A 16,247-nucleotide genomic window follows, 5' to 3' on the forward strand; every position below is an offset into this window, starting at 1 on the left:
ACCATATCGTTGCCAATACACGTGAGTAAAGATGCGAATTAAATATTTTGCTCTGTGAATTGCAACAGTGAATGGCATTTCATCATTTGTGATCTCATCGGACAAAAACATAAACATTGAAAGCGCGCAGATTTAAGTAATTTTTTAAAAATATTAAACTTAAACGAATTATTTAAAAAATGGTCAGATCCTATGTTTTTAAGCATGCTCTTTCAGAAAAAAAAAATACTTTTAAAATTTTGGAAACGACCCCATTGCAGCTCGAGAAATGTTTTTACTTTGCATATGAAAACAAAGAGTAGGGAAATATATATTTGCATATGGTTGCCACAAAATAGGGACTGTCCACGAAAGTCCCGGTTTACGGTGGTGTTCACGAAATAGTAACAGTTTGTGACAATGGAGAGGAAAGACATGACAAGAGGGGCATACAATGGGGTGAACGTGACAACAAGCCTTTTTTTAATAGGAAAGTTTATGAAAAACAGCGTGACATGTGACAAAGGGAAGAGGGGGTATAGTGAAATGCAAAACATTGTGACAAAGGGGGGAGAGGGTCGAAAATGTTGAAAAGTATGACATCAGTTATGCACCGCCCTTAACCATAAACAAATCACAAAGTCGACCTTTTTTAAAAATTGTACTATTATTACGACGCCCAGTGTTTTTGGATGGACGGTTATATGTTGACACGAGTAGTGTTCGCTGTTCGTTCATTTGACACTTGGAAATTTATATTTCTAAGGACGAAGAAGTAACTTACTCAGTAATAGTAGACCTTTTATAAGTAACATCGTTCACACAGAAGTTTTACGTATAAATTGAGTTTTAATGCTTCATTTCATACGGAAAGATTTCGAAAATTGGGTAATTGGTGATTTTTATCCATTGGCGTCAATTTTTTTGTTTCCAATGCCAGCGCGAAAAATGTTTTTCCTTTGCATACATAAACAAAGAGTAGGGAAATATTTATTTGAATAGGGTTAGCACAAAGCAACATGATATCCAAAATAAAAGTATTCAAGCCAGAAATCTGTCGACCACACTAATTTTTCAATGGGGTTGTTTCCTTCAATCAAAAGTACTACTTTTAGTCACTGAAATAGATAGAATTAGAAAAAAAAAATGTTGAGCCAGAAAAAACTTTTATTTTCTCAACAGTTGTTTTTTAAAAACTTTTTTAAATGTTCGATTTTAGAAATAAGGCGTGGTCCTTATGACGTTATAAGTGATGTACTTTGGCGCGCGACTTCATTGCCGCGCTAAATATTTACGGTTTGCTCTCAACCGCGTTTTCGGGTTATGATAGTTTGAGCTGTGCGCTAATGGCATCAATGAGTGGCATTTTATCGCTTTTGATGCCAAAAATTAATTTCAATATGCGCATCGATTAAAATGGTTGTTAAAAAGTATTAAATTTATTCAAATTATTTAAAAAATGGTTAAACCCTTTGTTTTTAAACATCCTCTTTCATTAAAAAATACTTTGAAAATTTCGGAAACGACCCCATTACCGAAATATCCCCCTACATCCATTTACTTTGAGATTATAGGTAAAAAGAAAATTGGAATAAATTATTACTGTGGTATTGTGTGTCCGGATACAAATTGTATCTTTTCAGATATGCAGTAAATATAAGTAAGAATAGAAATAAAAACATTGGAAATAGCTAAATTCATACAAGTTTTCTCAAATATTCATTTATGAATATGGTAGAATTTCGACCACTGGGCGAACACGAGTTGCATTTATAACTTAAAAATTGAAGATGATGATTTATGCTGCGCAATCTGATCGTCATTCTAATACATTTTAAAGTACAGTAGCTTCACATTTACTTTTGTAACGTTTACATCTATGGTAACACCCCTCTTTCAATGTCTCTATAATCTACAATATAAGAGCAGATTCCAATTTCATATTCTTTGCATTTTGCTTAAACACTACTCTGCGAGCTTCGTATTGAAACTAAGGTCTGGATTTATACGGATTGCCTTCTCTTAACTTTTAATTATACGTATGAAAGATTCCCAATTGTCATGCTACCTTCGACCCAGGTTTTAGTTAATCAAGCGTATCAAGAATCTTTACCTTTTCTTAAAGTGTCGCAAACTTTCGCTTTTCGTTTCCATCTTCAAATTTTAGATGAAAAAGCATGCCTAGGTGCAACAATATTTCATCACCTTTCATATTTAGAATAAATAAATGAAAAAAGAGGAGTGGTGATACATTCACACTAATAAAGCTACGTTTATAGTGCGGTGTGCGGAACTTGCGCAGTCAGTGATGCTGAAAGAATGAAAGTACATTCACGAAGTCAATGTTTAATCATCAATAACAAAGTCTAAACCTAGCATCACGATTCCTTTCCAAATATTTCGTGTTGAGAGCAAGAAATTCGCTTTAGCTCTAAAATTCGTTGCTCCTGAAAAACTCGCGTTATAGCCATTTCGCGTAAGTCGCGTTGTAGCGGGAGTCGACTGTATATTTAAAATGAAAAAGTAAACTTTAACCTTGAAAAAATCCATGTTTTTGAGAACTATGTGGAGACCTAAATATTTCAGGAGAGAAACAATTTCTATTTAACGCTAATAACCTACTTTACTGTTTATATTTTTCAGCTTGATAATTTCGTAAAATTTATCTTACACTTTTAAAACGAACAATTCGAACCATTTTTTGAAGAAGCCAAGTGTGGGATACCTAAATGCTTTTTAATATGAATGAACGTTTTTGTGAGGTATAGGGGCAACAGTTTATCAACAGAAATATCGAGTTTTTAACTTTTTTTTTATTTGGCCTAGCATTACTAAAGCTGATTCCCACTTTCAGACGCAAGTCGGCACGGGTTGCCATTGTTCAAATTATATGAAACGTTTTTTTACAACTTTTTTGACGTAAAAGAAAAAATATAAGAGGGTGTGCGACTTGAAAAATCAACTTTCGATTTTTTTTTCGGCACCCTAATACACACACACCATACGAGGATTGAATGAAAAAACGTGTTCGTATTTATTGTAAGCCGGCCCGAGCAGTTCAATATTATCCTCTTCCACAAAATTTACAGTAGCTTCTTTATTTGTTAAATACAGTACTGTCCAACCACGGATTGTATGGAATTTTCAAACGTCCAGATGAGACGAATCTTTGTGAATAAGGGGGAAAAGAAAAATTTGATGCGCGTATTCCGCTCATTTGAATGAGACTCAACTTCTGCAAAAGCTGACATCGCTAAAAAATAATAGATTTGTCCATTTCCGGCTGTAAAACGGATGTTTGTCTTTCCATACAATCCGTGGTCAGACAGTATAAGCACTTATTTTCGCGATTTTCGCGTGCCCGCCGTAATCACGAAAATTTAAGCCTCGCCAAATATTTTTGTCGAAATTTTCAACAACCGAAATCACAAATATTTTCATTTTCGCTAAAATAAGTGCTTTTACAGTATTTGAATAGTAATCTCTTGAAATCTAAAACGTTCATCCACAGGACATTCTCGGCAACCAGAAAAAAACAAAAAAAAAAAGGAGTTACTAAATTGTAGGTTATCGCTAATTCATATACTGCTTTTCTTTATTTGTCAAGCTCATTTAATGCAAATATTGGCGAAACATGAAAATTGCGATGGCAAACAAAACTAATGGCGTCAAACAAAAAAAAAAAAAAAAAATGTATAGCGTCAAAATAATGTCTGCGGTCAGCTCGTATTTTTAAGAGTATTATTTCTCATTGCATTCGCTGATGTAACTTGTGTAAAATTTGCGCTATTTAAATTCGTTTGAACCTTGAATATATGTTTTTTTTTTTTGAATTTATTTAAAAGTAGTTTTCAGAAATCGCTACAAACTACATTTTTTTGTATCGAACTACTGAGTACACTGCTTTTTTAAAAACGTAGTGTGCTACACTACAAACTACTAAAAAATGTAGCTACTACAGTAGCGTCGCTACTTGTAGCGCGCTACTTTCAACCGCTGATCGGAATACATCTTTTTGTTGTTTAAACTCTTTCCTCAGACAACTGCAATGATTTTATTCTGCTACAAAACAATACTTTCTCTATATTGTATGAAAATATGTGTATGTTTGCTCGCAATGAGGGGTATAGTCTAGTCATATTATAAAACAAAAAGGGCTAAAATCGCAAAACAGGATGTAGTTCTGATTTTTTAATATGTTGCTTGGGTCAGTTAGGGTAGTGTAAATCTGAGTTTACAGTTTTCAAAAAACTGTGCTCGCTACGTAGTTCACGAAAATCTGCGAAATTTTCGGACTTTTTTAGTTTTTCTTTTATAACTCCTAAACTATCCAACTTTTGATTCTAAATGTGAATACTCGTTTTAAAGCATATTAAATATTAAATAATTTAAGCTCAAGTGGCGTTCTGTACGAGTTCAAGAGATATTGTACTTCAAAAATTGGCCATTTTTGGCGAAAAATCTAAAAAAAATGTGCTTCGATCACATCCCACGCCAAATATAGACATGAATTCTCACTCAAATTGAAAAAAACTGGATATACTTGTTATTGCACAGTTAACTTTCTTTCATTTAAGCCAGAAACGAAGTCTATAGGTTCAAAAGTTCTTTTTCAATCGCAAAACACACAAATAATCGGAAAATTCAATTTTTGAAGAAATGAGACAAAAACACCTTTCAAGGCAATATGAAACATCCTATTCTAAAAGGGGGCAAAGAATGGTATAGTAAGACTCTAATGCGTGTTTATATAAATATGTGTGCTTGCAAAACCGTGACCGTCGCTAGGCCTCTCAAAAGCCGCGGCAAAACACGGCGGTTATAGAAAACTTAAATAGGTCAATAATTGACAGCTCTATGCAAGTAACGCAAGCATTCCTTCCCCTACGTATCTATGCCTTTAACATCGATGAATTTTCGGATATATTTCGTTTTTCAACTGGAAAGTTACCTCCCGGGTTTTATTTTGAATGGAGAATGATTTTGGTATCAGACGAATTCGTAATGGGACTTAATTATCCTAAGACGGACCAGCGGAGAAACAAAAAACAAATGAAAATAAGAAAGTTCACTCATTCTTTTTGTAAAAGCCAATGAAACTACCCAGATTCATCATATCAAACGTAAAACTTCAGCGGGAAACCTAGAATGAAAAATGTACCCCCTGTACACTTTAAGCGCAATATTGTCGAATGTTTATACTTATTGAAAACTCATTCAAGCAGCATGTATGGAAAATAGGGATGCACCAAGAAACATTAACCAAATTGCTTCCACTTTTACACTTTGCAGGTCTCGACTTCTACTCAAAAAATGCTCGCCTATATATTCTTCGAATTGGTTTTAGATTTTGGGATTTCAGGTCCCTTTATCTTGTTTCAATTGTGAGAGAGAGTAATTAAAAAACAAATACTGTATGGGGAGACCCCATAACTTATTTATTTTTATGTGATTTAATCACTAGAAAAACTAGTCTTAGAGAAAAACAGACAGAAAAACATCAGAAAAATGGTGCTGATTTAAACAATTTAAAAATTTAAAAATTTAGAATCGGACTTCAAGGCAAGTCCCATTGGACGATTTGTTTACAAGAGATGTGAAAAACGGAATGATTTCAAAGGTTTTTTATGAAAACTGGAAGCTGGAAGAAACTTCACGGTTTTGCGAATCAATAAATTTCCGCCTAGTTTGTGAGCATACTTGCAGGGTCGGACTGGGTCCTCAAAAAGGCGTGTACCCCAATTTTTCTGAAGGCGCATGCCAATGGAGGGGGGGGGGGGATCGCGAAAAGGATATAGACGATAATTTTAGGGGAGAGATCAGTGGCGGATCCAGACGATCCTGTTGAGAGGGGTGATTGAGTAATTTATTCAGGGGGGGAGAGGGAGCTAATGAAAATAAAATTTTTTAAAAAGTTTAAGAAATGAAGCATGTTTTTCTTTTCTTTTTTTTCGAATAATGTGCTTCGTTCAAAGAGTTTGAATAGAAGTTATAAGTGTTTCGAGTATCACACACACAAGAATAAAAAATTTAAAAAAGAGTTTCTACTAATATTTTAGATCTATTACCTAAATTAAACCCTTTAACTTTTGATTTGTTTGAAATCTCGTGAAGTTTTTTTTTTTCAGTTGTTATTAATGTCCTCAATTGTACTTTTCTCCTTATAAAAGAAAGGTTGCAGCACCAAAATGGCATCTCTTTTTACCAGTTTACGTACCAAACATAATGAAATACTAAAATTGTATTTGTAAGTAAAATTTGAAGATAGTTTTGGATTTGTTTGCTGATTGAGTTTTGTTTAAAATTCGCGCAAAAGAAGGAGTGTTTGCAGGCTTTCTCCCGAAAATTTTTGTTCGGAATGCATTTTTAGACTATTTGGAGGTTAACAACTGGAAGGGAGGTTTGGGGGTCCCGTTCTGGATTTTTTTTTTTGAAATTTAATGGTACATTTTCGAAAACACAATTATTTGCTATCTTGGTGTTCTTGAAGGGAAAGATGAGAGACATGAGTTCTCCAAAGTCGTTTTATGATAGCTTCAAAAACACAGTTTTAGTATTGCTAAAAACCAGGGGGTTCGGGGGCTTACCCCCGGAAAAAATTTTGGAATTGAAGTCCCAAAAACGCAAGTGTAGGCCATCTGTGATGACATAGCAAAAGACATGGGGTTCAGAACTTTTAAACATGTAGGAGTTCCAAAAACGCTGTTTTAGACAATCTTTGAATGATGTTGAAAGATGAGGAAAGAAAGACGTGGGGGCTCTGCTCCGGAAATTTTTTGAAATTGAAGCCTTAAAAACGCAGTTGTAAGCGATCTTTTATGACGTAGCGGAAAGGAACGGGGTTTGGAACTTTCCATCGGAAATTGTTGGAAATTGGAGCTTTTGAATACGATGGTTAGCCATCTTCGGTATCGTAAAGTAAAGGGACGGAGTCAGGAGAAAACCGTCAAATTTTCAATATTGAAACTTCAAAAACATAATGTTAGTTGGTCTTCATTGACGTTAGGAGAAGGACTCGAGATCGTGGGCTCTCCCCTGGAATTTTTTCGAAATTGAAGTTCTAAAAACGTACTTGAAAGCCCTCATTAGCGACATTTTCGAAAAAGTTTTCGATTCCGGCAATTTTTTCGAAACTGAAGCTCCAAAAATTCAAAAGTTTTGACAATCTTCGATGGCATTGGAGAGAGGGGGTCAAGGAACTCTCCCTGGCAAGTATTTGGAATTAAAGTCATAAAAATACAGTTGTAGACGATTTTTTGTGATGTGTTGGGGGTGGGGGGGGGAGAGAGAGTTTGGTGACCTTTTCCCGTAATTTTTTTTAATAATTTTAGACGATTTTTGTTTATTTGGGAGAGGAGAGATTTTGTGGACTTCCCATTAAAATCGTAAAAACTTGACTGTAGGCCATCTCTGTTAACTTTTAGGTAAAGGCACGTTTCACTAGTTTTTTCAATCAAGTGCCAAAAACGGCAATTTACAAAAAATAATGAATAAGTACATTCGAAATTTCTGAAGTCGCCCAGTGGTTTGATTTCGCATCTTCTAAGTGATTTTTTTTTCACTAGGCGACATTGATGTCAAGTGGTCATTATGTTATAAAATGCGCACTGCTACATATCTATACGAAATTCAACTTTTCCACTATGAAATTTATCAAAAATAAGTGTAGAAAAACTCACTGACAAACGCCTAGACAACTGTATTCAAACGGCAACCACTACACTGTTAAAACCAGGGGTTCCAGACGAGTGAAAATATTCCCTTTAAGGTGAAAGCATAGTGCCTGAAGGTGCAACGCAGGCCAGAAAATAGAGCAGAGGAGCCAAAACACCATGCAATCGCAGAAAGACTCATTGCGCATGCGCTTTTTGCCTTAGACATACATTCAACCACCTCAATATGGCGGACAAATGATGATTGCGTTTGTGTGTCTTTCACATTGAATGAAGTACACTATTGGATTAAAACACAACTTTTCTAGGATTAATTCTCCGAAATTACAAGTAAGTACAGCTTTTGATCACTTTGTAGCTTTTAGGGCTTTCAAACATAGTTAAGTGTTTAAAAGTGCATTTATTGCTTTTCAGTAACCGTTAGTCTTCTAGTTCCCGTTTACCGTTACTATCGTGAAATTTCCATCATTCAAAACGCTACTAAAAATATCTGTCATTATTTTCTTGAATACTCGATAAGCAGCTTTTATTAGTCACCAAAAGAACCTTAATAAAAATGTTTCTTGTGCTTCCTAGATTATAACAGACAGCTAGCGAAAAAAAAAATCTCTCTCAGTCTAGCTCTTTTTTTCCTTTTTCTTTTTTTTTTGCTTTTTCATTCAAGTGTTAGAATCATTTCCTGTTAGCGGTCCTCGATAGCGTTAGAGCTTTCTTTTGGTTTTTTATTTAACTGTTGAAAAACTTTATGTGCATTTTATTTTGTTACTCTTGATTAACGTTTATGAAACGATTTTGTTTTTCCGTAATTGTAATATCCCTGAATATTTTTGGCTCATCATGTAAATAATCCATAAGTACAGCTATGCTTCATTTTCGGAATACGTCAAGTTTTAGTAAATGTATAATTTCTCACATGTTTTAAATAATTACTCGTTTTTAAATTATAACGTATTTGTGACACATCTTTGATACCAAGTGAAGGGGTAGATATTTATTGTTTTATTAATTCTTAACATTACTTTTTGTATAAAAAAAAAACATCAGAATCCTGAATTTTTTCACATGTTTTTTAACGACCCCAGAGTTATTATTCATATTATTTATTTTATGATTTTTTAAGAAAACGATAAAGATTTCACCGGTCCGCAAAGTTTTTCATTTGCTTTTACCGCGCCCGTGGGTCAAAAGAGGTTGAGAAACACTGAGTTAGAGCACGATCAGATGAATTAACGCTATGAGCACTTCTTAACTATGTTGAAAACTCTGAAATATGATCAAATGCTGTAATTACATGTTTTAATCATTTCCAATAGCGTGTTCAATGTGAAAAATGTCCAAAACGTAGAATATCATAAATCAAAAAAAAACTAAAAAAAAAAAAACACAACTGTATTTAAAAACGCACACAATACGGAGGACGGGGGAGGAGGATCTATAGTAAGGGTGCCATTTCTCTCTCCGAAGGATCCTTTTTTTCACTCCGGCTGTCTATTTTTTAAAAGGTGCCTGTTTTTCACCCTATTTAGAGGTGCGAATTCGGCTCCGTATTGGGTGCCGCTGGTGAACAAGCGTTTCTCCCCTGAAAGGTGCCGAATGCATCCTGTAGTTTTAACAGTGTACCGACTCTACCAACAATAATGAACTTGTTCATGTAATTCAAAAATGCAGTTAGACTAATTTCGATGATGTTAGAAGATAAAGAGAGAAGGTCTAGTGGCCTCCCCCCAGCTCCAGAATTTTTTTTTGATTTTAATCCTAAAACGCTATTGCCGTCCATCTTTAATGACGTTAGGGGAAAAAATGCGATTCGAAACTTTCTTCCAGAACGTTTTCGAAATCGAAGTTCCAGAATAGGCAGTCTTTTTGATTGAAGATACGAAGGTCTCTTCCCTTTTCTTTTTTTTGAAATAAGAGTCTTAAAAACGCTCTTGTTCGTCATCTTTGGAAACATTACGGGAAGAGAGGGGATGGGATAGAAGGAACTTTTCCCGGCAATTTTTCGAAATTGAAACTCAAAAGACAAAAAATTTTAGACGATAACATTAGGGAAAGCGGGCTCGGAGGAAAATTTTCGACACTTCAAAAGGGGAAGGTATGAGAGCTTTCGAATCAATTAGAAAACTTTCGTTCTGAATTTGCAAGACAAGGTTTTATTTTGTTTTTCAGCAAAGGCGTTTGCATTGCATTTCATCTTAAAAAGTAGGAAGGGCGCACCTGCCCTCGGGCAGGTTGGCAGGCGGGCCAGTCCGAGCCTGCATACTTGTGTCAATATATTTGACTTCTCAACATCAGAGTGCTCCTGAGGAAACGCTTTTCCAAATCGTTTAATAAACGACACCTGAATGACGAGTTGCTCCCTAGGTTTGGACATGAAGGCAATAAAGATAAAAACAACTAGAGAAACTGAAACATTATCCGAACCGCCATCAAAAAGAGTACGTCTCAACAGATCATTATCGATGATGAGAAGGATGTGGATCTACTTTTTTTTTTTGCTGTTTTTGTCTCAAACTTCAAAATATGTCCTTCTCGAAAAGTGCCAAAAGTCCATTTAATTTGTATTCAGTTTTATCCATTTTTTTTCAACCGAGCAAAAACGGAATAGTTCTTAGATTCATACTTTTTCTTCCCGCAGTTAGTGGATGTGATACCACATATTCCCATGTCTGGCTAAGAAAAGCAAAACTGCGCGGTGCTTTTCAAACGAACTGGTATAAGGTTGACTAGCCCACCATAGCTTTCCTTCCTGAAGTGAGTCCCGAAACTTTAGCCAAATCTGTAGAGATGGAGCTGGTTGCTCTGGATGAAAATGAGGCATCCCCCAATATTCTGCCACGGTATTCAGTTCCTCCTATTCCTCAAAGCAGCATGTAATGCAACTGTGAACCGTCTTTGTTAGTCTTCAACTAAAAGAGTAGCTTCATTCCATTCGTATCGCAGGTACCGACAAGTAAAGAAATGGTTGGCAGAGGAGAAAGATGCCTCAGAGCGGAGTTGGTCGAAGACCAAGATAAATTTTGAGATTGGTTCGTCACCAATCACTACATTAAACGATCCAGCCTCAACAGTCCTTTTCAGATTTTTCTCATTTTAGAGCACGAAGGGACACATAGGAGTACGCTAATTTTGTAGAACTGATCTTAGCTGCTCAGCTTTGTGCAATCTGCCATTTGAAAAAACTGCCCACAACATTTTTGCCATTCTAATCGATAAAAATGAAAAAAAAATAAATAAATAAATAAATAAATAAAATGAAAAAAAAAAATCGACCCATCCTTCTTTTTTTCCGTTCCGGTGTACGATCGTACCCATCAAAGACACCTTACAATCAAGACATTAAGTGTAGTTAATTTTTAAGATACGTTTTAATGATAAAACTAACATGTAAATAGTTTCACCCTTTTGAAATCATTCTGTTTTTTTTTTTTTTTTGTCCATATCTCTCTTATTCTAGTGGGAGGTGTTTTGTACCAAAAATCTTTTGTTCAAAAATATTATCTATTCAAAATCAAACTCGGTAGATAACTTTCCAGTCGAAAAACGAAATATGGCCGAAAATCCATCAATATGAAAGGCATAGATAAGTAGGGGAAGGAATGTTTGCGTTACCTGCACAGGACTGTCAACTATTGGCCTATTTTTTTTTTTTTTTTTAATAACCATCACGTTTTGCCAACACACATAACACATAAAGACACATTAGAGTCTTATTATATCATTCTTCGCCCTCTTTTTTTAGAATAGGATCTTCCATATTATCTTGAAAAGTGTTTTGTCTCATTTCTTCAATAATTGAATTTTCCGAATATTTGTTTGTTTTGCGATTGTAAAAAAACTATTGAATCTACAGGCTACGTTTTTGGCTTAAATGAAAACTAATTAAATGTACTGTAACCTTATATCCAGTTTTTTTCAATGAGAAGGGGGATTGATGTCTATATTTGGCGTGGAATGTGATCAAAGCATATTTTTTTTTATTTTTCGCCAAAAATGGCCAATTTTCGAAGTACGATATCTTCTAAACTATTGGTCGTACAGAACGCCACTTGAGCTTAAACTGTTTATTATTTAATATGCTTTAAAACGGGTATTCACATTTAGAATCAAAAGTTGGATAGTTAAGGAGTTTTAAAGAAATAACTAAAAAAATTCACCAGTTTTTCGCGAACAGTAGCATAACTATGGGGGTCCAGCGCCCCAGGCGAACTAAAGAAATTGCGCCCTACTCCGCCGCAGAGTCGCCCACATGGAAAATTACCGGGGGTCATTGTGACCTCTAAAAAAATTTTTTTTTTTTGGAACATTTTGATTAGTTGATTCGAATAGGAGGCAGCATTGTAATTTTTGAGCAATCACGATTGCTAATTGTTTTTAACTGACTATTGAATGATGTCTTTTAATTCCTCCCCCCCCCCCCGCCTTCCTCTGCAGCACCACAGTCGACCGGCCCCTATCGATGCTTCTCCTCTAACGAAAACCGTCTCCAGGTTGCGTCCATATTATATCCTACTCATACATACAAACACCTCCACACACACACATACACATACCCATACACTCATGCCTGCCCGCAGACACAAACACATACGCCTACACACACTCGCGATTGTGAAAAACATAATTTGAATTCAAGATGTCAAAGTTCAAATTACTTTTTTTTTTCTTCTTATTTTCTTTTTTAGAATTGTTTTCAATAATGCCAATGTTCCTTCTCAGTAGATGTTATGCATGTGTCTCTCGTTCTTTTTCTTGCGAGGTTCCCCCCCCCCCCCATTTTTTAAAAGCATTTTTAAATTCTATGATCAAAAAAAAAAAACATTTAATTATTTTTTTTAATCAGTTTAAATGCTGCCTCCCTGGCTGCTGCGTCCCTGGCGAGAGCCACTTTTGCCAACCTCTAGTTACGTTACTGTTCGCAAATTATGCAGCGAGCAAAGGTTTTTGAAAACTGCAAATTTAGATTTTCACTACTCTAACTGACCCAAACAACACATTAAAAAATCAGAACTACATGTGATTTTAATGTCCAATATGACTGGACTAGTAGGAGGTAAACCCCAAAGAAGATTCGGTTTTTAAGTCATATTGCAAATCCTTGCGTGTTATCTTATATGTATTTATGGGATTGATATGCTCCTCTTCATTTAGAAGACATATCATACATCGGTAATGAAAGCAGGTGTGTCTACCTAGCATGGAAAAGACAGCGCCATTAAAATTTTCAGGAGAGTTGTTTTAAGGAATATATTTCACTTTTTTTTTGGGGGGGGGGTGTCTTTGCAATATTTAGAGGGAGTACGCCCTTGCTTATCTTATTATAAGATGTGGATATCATGGTTCTTTTTTTTTTTTTAATTTTTATTTTGATATTTTAGTTCTCGTTCGCAGCTGTTTTTCAGCAAAACAGCTACTTAGTTCAGTTTTCATCCTTCAATGTATGCAGAAAACTGCCATTTATGTGCTCGATCACCAAAAATCGCATATTTGATAATCGATGATTTGATTTTTAATCCAAAGAAGGCCAACATTGTCATCATCATTTATTTATTTTGGAAGATATGTTTTATAAAATGAGTTCTAACATCGGTTGTTCCGTTCACTACTTTCATTTTCCAACATGTACGCAGGTTTATATAAAACGCGGCCATTTTTGTCCTTATTTACCAACGCAGGATTGGGCATTGTACGTGATCTATCACCCAAAGAAGTATAACCACGATCATACAAACTGCAGTAGGGAATCTGCAAATCACGTAAAAATGTCCAAATGTCCTTGTAAGACCAATCCAAAAGGGGAAGCATTCTCATTACAGCAGGCCACCCAGAATCAGTTGGACAAAGACGATCTAAAGCCTCAGCACCGGGATCACACCTTCTGGTGCCGATGCAGAAAATTTTCAGCTGAGGATTCTTTTTCAGAAACTCAATAGTTGCTTCCTTCAAGTCCCCTTCTATTATTGTCACATTCAGAGAGTACAAATTAATAGTATTCCGAACAAACTTGTCAACTTCATTAAACGTATCGCCACTTTTTACATACAAAGTCTGCATTTGGTGCCATTTTTCTGAACCCTGTTTCTGCACACATGCGTATAATAAATGCAACAGCGCCGTGCAGTCTTTGCCACCGTTGAAACAAAAACAGATTTCGGACAATTTGTACGCCTCCAAAGTTTCTTCTATAAAAGAAATTGCTGATGCAACAGCTGACGATCGCCTGGCATATGCATACACATCTTCTTTTGCAGATAATAGAGCATTTTCTTTTCTATCAATAATGCTTCCGTTAGGCAAATTATTTCTAATGTATTCTTCAGCTGCTTTTACAGAATGTTCCTCCGATCCCTCCAGTACAAACTTTACTTTATGATAATTATCATTAAAAATTGGATACGAACCAAATTGCACTTTATCTTTAAATTCATTTACAACTTTATTTAGCAAAGGCGTCACAGAAAACTCATCAACTGTTAGATAAATGCTTCGCACGAAACAAGGTTTATTGCGAAGTACAAAACTACTTTTGAAAATTTCAAAACTTTTCTGTAACAGCATAGGAACTCCTGGTAACATGTATATATTTCTGACAGAAATCAAAGGATATTTAACAGATTTATCGTTAAGTTTAAACTCTCCGAAATTTAAAACAGCCGAAGAAGGAATAGAAGCAAATTTAACTATTGCAGGATTCTGATCGGATCCAGTCCCAAAATAGTTGGAATACAAGTTAGACAGTTCTTTGTTTAAACAAAGATTTTCGTCACAAGCTTTGGCAACCGCTTCGTATGTTACATCGTCATGAGTAGGTCCTATTCCACCACTAGTTAACACAACAGAACAACTGCTGGAAAGTTCTAAAATTTCTTTAGAGATAACATTCAATTCATCTGGAAGAATCACTACTTTCTTAACTTTGATTCCAGCAGAGTTTAAATTTTTGATGAGGAAAGCAGTGTTAATGTCCTCTGTAATACCTTTCAATATCTCATTTCCAATTATAGCGACCCCTGCCGTTATTTCAGATGAAAATTCAGAAAAAAATCTCTTTCCCATTCCCGTTAAGTTAATTTGTTGTACGTAGCCACCTGGAATTTTCAAAAGTCTTGTAACGTTCATGATGATTTGTAATGCCATAATGATAAGTTGTCTAAAAAGAAGTAGTTTGAAAAAAATTCGTAGTAGAAAAAAACAAACAAAAAATACCAATTATAAAAAACATATAGGCTTAACGAAATAATCCTACTTTTTCTTTGCTTATTAGTTTACTTAAAAACACATTTTGTATGGCAAAAAGATAAATTAAGGTGTTTTCGCTTAGAAAACAATCTTCAAGAAAAGAAAACATTTTATGATACTTCAATTAAAATAAGCGGTAGAGATTTTCACAAGCGAAATATTGAAATTAGGGACAAAAAACTTAATTACTCATCCATATTGCACACAAGTCTCATGAAAACTATTCAATAGTTATTGTCTCATTTAAAAAGCATCCAATTCGAAATTTACTTATTTCTGCAATATTTTATACGCATATCTTTGGATTAGCGTACTTGATCCATAGATGTCTTGATCACTTGGAATGAGATTTTGTTTGTTTACACTTTTACGCAGTTACAGTTGCAGCTAAGTTACAGTTTGTAAGTTTTTTAATTGATACTATGGGTGCATTCGGAAACGCGGATCGGTCGCCTCGGTGTAACCGCAAGCGTTCGGAAACGCTTGCGGTGGAACCGCTGACGTCACTTCCCAGACAGCACAGACCTTCCAATATTCTCACGTAGTTGGGCTTTTCCAAATGGCTGCGCCTATTGACACGGAAAGCCCGTGGCAGTAAGTAACCAAAATAAGCTATTGTCACGGGCGACGGAAGTGTGATGGCTACTATAATTGGCAGTTTATCGTTTTTTTCTTTGCCAAGCACAGAATCTTGGGGAAAGGGAAAATCTTCGTTTTACGTAGGCAACGTTCCACGTTTTGCATTGTTGCTTGTACGTATTAATTCTAACTCGATGCGCGGGGGTCGTCTATATAATAAAATTGTGTTGTTATTTAGATTCTTAAATACATTTTATCCATTACTTTTCACATTTTTTTTCTCGCAATTGTTTTTTAAATTGTTTGAGGGTATTTTACAAATTATGATTCGGAGCTGGGTGTTCATTGACATTATTATTTTCGCTACATGTTTTTTAGTTCTTATTTTCTATCTCGGAAAGTGTACGTTATAATAATGTAGACATTCCGAGTTATGCATTGCCGAATGACGCATAACATGCATTTTTTTTTTTTTTTAATCCGGTTTTACTTTGTAGTTAAATTGCAGTTCGTATACGATTTGAGGTGAGCAAGAGGATAAGAGGATTGCTTTTAAAGATTGAAATTCATGTTGATGGGGCAGGGACATGCACGGGAAGGAGGGGGGCGACTGTTGGCCTCAGTTCGAGCCTGAAGAGGGCCCGAGATTGTCAATATGAGGGGTGAAATTCTTTCTAGGAACGTAGGTGCAAACAGTATGGAGAAGAGCCCGTATAAGTCATTTGAAACGGGCCCCAAAATTTCTGTGCACGCCCCTGTGCACTGAATGTCAAAAGATTT

The 16,247-nt window shown here is 35.4% G+C and overlaps 1 protein-coding gene across 1 annotated transcript; it reads right to left on the reverse strand.

Annotated features, from left to right (window-relative positions):
• Nucleotides 1-13,127: 13,127 nt before the first annotated feature.
• Nucleotides 13,128-15,152, reverse strand: LOC129229952 (FAD synthase-like). Its single transcript, XM_054864335.1, has one exon. The coding sequence runs from the start codon at nt 14,784-14,786 to the stop codon at nt 13,230-13,232; it is 1,557 nt and encodes a 518-aa protein (XP_054720310.1). The 5' UTR covers nt 14,787-15,152; the 3' UTR covers nt 13,128-13,229.
• Nucleotides 15,153-16,247: the final 1,095 nt, after the last annotated feature.

This window comes from Uloborus diversus, chromosome 9 (genome assembly GCF_026930045.1).
Source record: "Uloborus diversus isolate 005 chromosome 9, Udiv.v.3.1, whole genome shotgun sequence".
Lineage (NCBI taxonomy): Eukaryota > Metazoa > Arthropoda > Arachnida > Araneae > Uloboridae > Uloborus > Uloborus diversus.